This window comes from Lepidothrix coronata, unplaced genomic scaffold (genome assembly GCF_001604755.1).
Source record: "Lepidothrix coronata isolate B3197 unplaced genomic scaffold, Lepidothrix_coronata-1.0 Scaffold82, whole genome shotgun sequence".
NCBI lineage: Eukaryota > Metazoa > Chordata > Aves > Passeriformes > Pipridae > Lepidothrix > Lepidothrix coronata.
Genome location: NW_016690262.1, coordinates 2,245,024 through 2,248,584, shown reverse-complemented (window position 1 = coordinate 2,248,584; position 3,561 = coordinate 2,245,024). Strand labels below are relative to the sequence as shown.

Genomic DNA, 3,561 nt, shown 5'->3' with positions numbered 1-3,561 from the left:
GGTCAGTTTTCAATGTTGTATCATCTCGACTTCTTGCATTGCTCTGAGTTCCTTGAGCTAACCTTTCCTTCCCCTCTCCTCTTTGTTTTTGTGAACAAAACAGGTTGTTGAAAGGCCACCTTCTCCCCTTGCTCCTCCAAGATACAGGTTTGTTCCCAAACTACTAGCTAGACCAACTAAGAAGAAAAACAAAACTCTGATTTCTCTGAGAGGGAGGTGGGAAAGTGTCCTTTGCTTTTCCTGTAGCCACAGGCTTTGGTTTCTGGCTGCCTGAGGGTGCTGTTGAAAATTGGCTTCAGCTGTTTGGGGTTTTCCTGATCGCTCCAGTTAAAAATCTATAATCCAGGCATGCTGCAGCTTACTTATGAACCAGAACTGTGTTAATGTGTGTCGAGTGCTTTGGTAGGAGTGTTAAAGAATTTCTGTAGCTAATGGGGATAATGTTAAGATACGGAAATCACATTTTTATTCCAGGATTTTACTCCTCTATTGTCACGGAATCAAAAAGTCAAATCACTCAGGGTGTTTAGAGGTGACGCACAGAACTGTAAATCTTGTTCTCTTGGTTCATAATTTGACATGAAAGAGTGTGAAGATTTGTGTAGTTTTCCTAACAGGCCTCAGGAATACCAGTGTTCTCCTCCTTTTTCCAGGATGATGGGGTTCATTGGTGATCATTCCTATTTGTTTTCTTGCTGTGAACTGTGCTGTGCTGTGGGGTTGGTGTCTTATTTTTCTTCCATGCCCATGAGAAAAATTTCTCACAGAGAGCCTGTAGCTGGAAATGAGGTTGGAATGAAGAGAGTTGTGAGCAGATTAAGTAAAACTCCTGTCCTGTTTCCCAAGCTTTTCCCCCCAGTTTTGGAAGGACACTGGAGGAATTCTCTGGGTTCATGAGTCAGGCCCCAGCTAGTTTCCAGAAGGAACAGGAAATAGGGATGAATTTGTATGTGTGTCAGGAGACTTCAGCAGGAAAACAAGGAGCCCTGTGACAGGAGAAATATTGTCACCCTTGAGCACAGAGAGCGTGAACATGCACATCTTCTGGTGCACAGAGGGTGCTTTCTGTCCCTTGGGGAGCAGTGCAGGCTGAGAGCATGGGAGTCTCTTCCTGTGCAAGGATCAGACTCCTTCCCCCCTGCAGGCTGGGCCAGGGAGCCTTTGGTGAGCAGCATTCCCTCACTGAGCTTGGTCTTTGCTGCCTCTAGATGGCAGCCCTTGCTCCTGACCTCCATTGCCCAATATCCCCAGGTCAGCTGGAAAGCCCAATGAAATGCCTGCTTGTGTGTTACCATTTTACCATCCATTCAGGCAGTGACAGGCTTTTGCAGTCTACTGTGTCAAATGTTCAGAAGGGATGGGGGAGGTTGGGTTTTTTTTGCAAGCCCAACCCAAAACTTGTTCAGAGTTTGGTTCTTAAGAATGTGTCTGCCTTGGCTGATATTTCTGTTCTGGTTGTCTTTCAGCGTGCTCCTGGATGACCTGCAGCTCAGTGACAGTGAGGAGAGTGATGACAACCAAGTCAGTTTGGGATGTTGGACACACCAGGCACACAGACATGCCTTGGATCACCTTGTTGCATTGTTCTGAGTTCCTCGAGCTAACCTTTCCTTCCCCTCTTCTCTTTTTTTTTGTGACTGAAACAGGTTGTTGAAAAGCCTCCTTCTGCATTTGTTTCTCCAAGAGACAGGTTTTTTACCAAACTTCTAGCTAGGCCAGATAAGGAGAAAAACAAACCTTCTTTTTATATGAGGAGGAAATGGGAAAGGGTTCCTGGTTTCTGTCATGTATTGTTAGTCAGAAGCAATATTCAAGACAGGCTAAAGTGCCCCAGGCCAGCATTAGAGGAAGAAAGGTGGGGAAGCCCAGAACTTTTCCTCTAAGGCAGCACTGACCCACATTTTTGTCTTGACCAAGGAACACAGATGGAGAATGTAAAACTTAAGGGGAAGAATAGAAAACCAAAAAACCATCCTGAAATCTGGTAGCCTTTATTGGAAATTTTTTTCCAGTTGAAAGGACTGAGGCTTTCAGAAAAGCCCTGGCCAGTTTTGATGGGTTTTTAAAGTTGAGTTGGCCAAATGCAGCTTCAGAATGTAGCAGTGATGTCCTGCTTACATATTTGTCTGACTGGGTTGAAGTTGAAAGGTTTATTGTTTCCAGAGGTTTTTTCATTCCAGTGCTTTATGTTTTGAATATGACAATGTATTCTTCTGGCCTTCTCCCCTCTCCTCTCATTGCCAAAACAGAGGGTTTCAGTTTTATTTCTGAATACTGCCATGTCCCTATAATAAGTAAGTAATCTTCTCCCATGCTCCTTTGTAGTTTTATCTCCTGGTGGCTTTGCATTGCCCTACAGTCCCAGCCCAGGAGTGTGGCATCATCTCCGTCCAGCAGCTCGGAGACCAGTGACTCAGAGAGCTCTGTAGACTGGGAGACCGTTTACTCAGAGAGCTCCTCTGACTTGGAGATGGAGACCACCTCGAGTGACGGTGACGTGAGCGACCCTCCAAGTGCACCAGCACCTGAGGTGAGTGCAAATGAAATGTAGGAGCTGCTTAACACAGCCTCCTGCCTCAGCCTGCCTGCTGTCTGAGTGCAGGCAGGACAGGAGACCTGAAATAGTGTTGTCCTTCAGGTGTCCCCTTGACACCTTTGCTGCGTCAGAGATGCTGCTTCCCTTCTGGAGTTTGTCAATGAAATACCCTCAGTAACAGCGTGGTTAGACCTCTGGTGGTTTCTGCTGGAAGTGTTCCCCTTTGTCCTTTGGCATCGTTGTCTAGTACTTCTGGAGTTTTAATTCCATGCTTAGTCCATTTTGAAGCTGACAGATGAAACTTTTGGTGAATATGCTGCATGATCCTCCTTTGCAGTCTTTAGGCTGTGGCCCCTGACTGTTTTCTGTGCATAGGTGTTCTGGATAATGGCTCTGTAAGCTCCAGTAAAAAATCCATGGCTTCACTTTCTGCTTGTTTCAGCATTGTCATTGTCATCCTTGGTTACTTCTGTTTGGCCTCAATGATCAACATCTGTTTGATAATACAGTCCTCCAGTGCTGAAGCCTGGAGAGGGAGGAGGAAGAAACAGTGAGGTTGCAGCCCTGGCTGTGTGCCCTGTGTGCTGCATGTACAGGGGTGGTGACTGGGGAGCAGGGCTGGGCTGGTTTGCTTTTAGGAAACATCCTGTGAGGGCTGCTGCACACAGGTGAAAGATTCACCCAAAGAAAGGATCTTGAGAAGGCTGCTCGGGGGTCGTTTGGCTGAAAGGTCATCTCTCCCTCTTGTTTTTGGTGAAACAAGAGCTGCAGGGAGGCTCCTGCCTTGCCATGATCCTGACAGTGAACGGGTCTAGACGAGTAGAAATTCTGCTGTTCTTCCCTCTTCCTCCCAAACCCTGGGAGCATGGTTTTACACACTGTAGTTAAACATTTTTGGTGGCAGTAGCACGTATAGTTTCTGTGCATGCTAAGGTATGTCAGGTCAGTTTAGACTGGCAAGAACTCTGCCAGACTCTTGCCAGACTCTGACAAGCTAGTCAAAGTGTTTAGTCCAGTAGGTAACA

The 3,561-nt window shown here is 46.4% G+C and overlaps 2 protein-coding genes across 6 annotated transcripts in view; both read left to right on the top strand.

The window, feature by feature from the left end:
* Positions 1-3,561, top strand: part of SLC7A11 (solute carrier family 7 member 11) — a 286,050-nt gene that overhangs the window by 6,930 nt on the left and 275,559 nt on the right. The gene's annotated exons all lie outside the window — the stretch shown is intronic.
* Positions 1-3,561, top strand: part of LOC108499987 (AF4/FMR2 family member 1-like) — a 9,728-nt gene that overhangs the window by 2,482 nt on the left and 3,685 nt on the right. For 2 of the 5 annotated variants that reach the window (XR_001875727.1, XM_017820396.1), the window contains exons 2-4: positions 104-147; positions 1,461-1,521; positions 1,647-1,690. The exons of 1 other annotated variant lie outside the window; for it this stretch is intronic. Coding sequence is in view for 3 of the 4 variants with exons in the window: in XM_017820396.1 (XP_017675885.1) it covers positions 104-147; positions 1,461-1,521; positions 1,647-1,690 (149 nt within the window). In the remaining variant the exon portion in view is untranslated. The remainder of the gene's footprint in view (positions 1-103; positions 148-1,460; positions 1,522-1,646; positions 1,691-3,561) is intronic. 2 more of the 5 variants (XM_017820397.1, XM_017820398.1) reach the window with 2 other exon arrangements.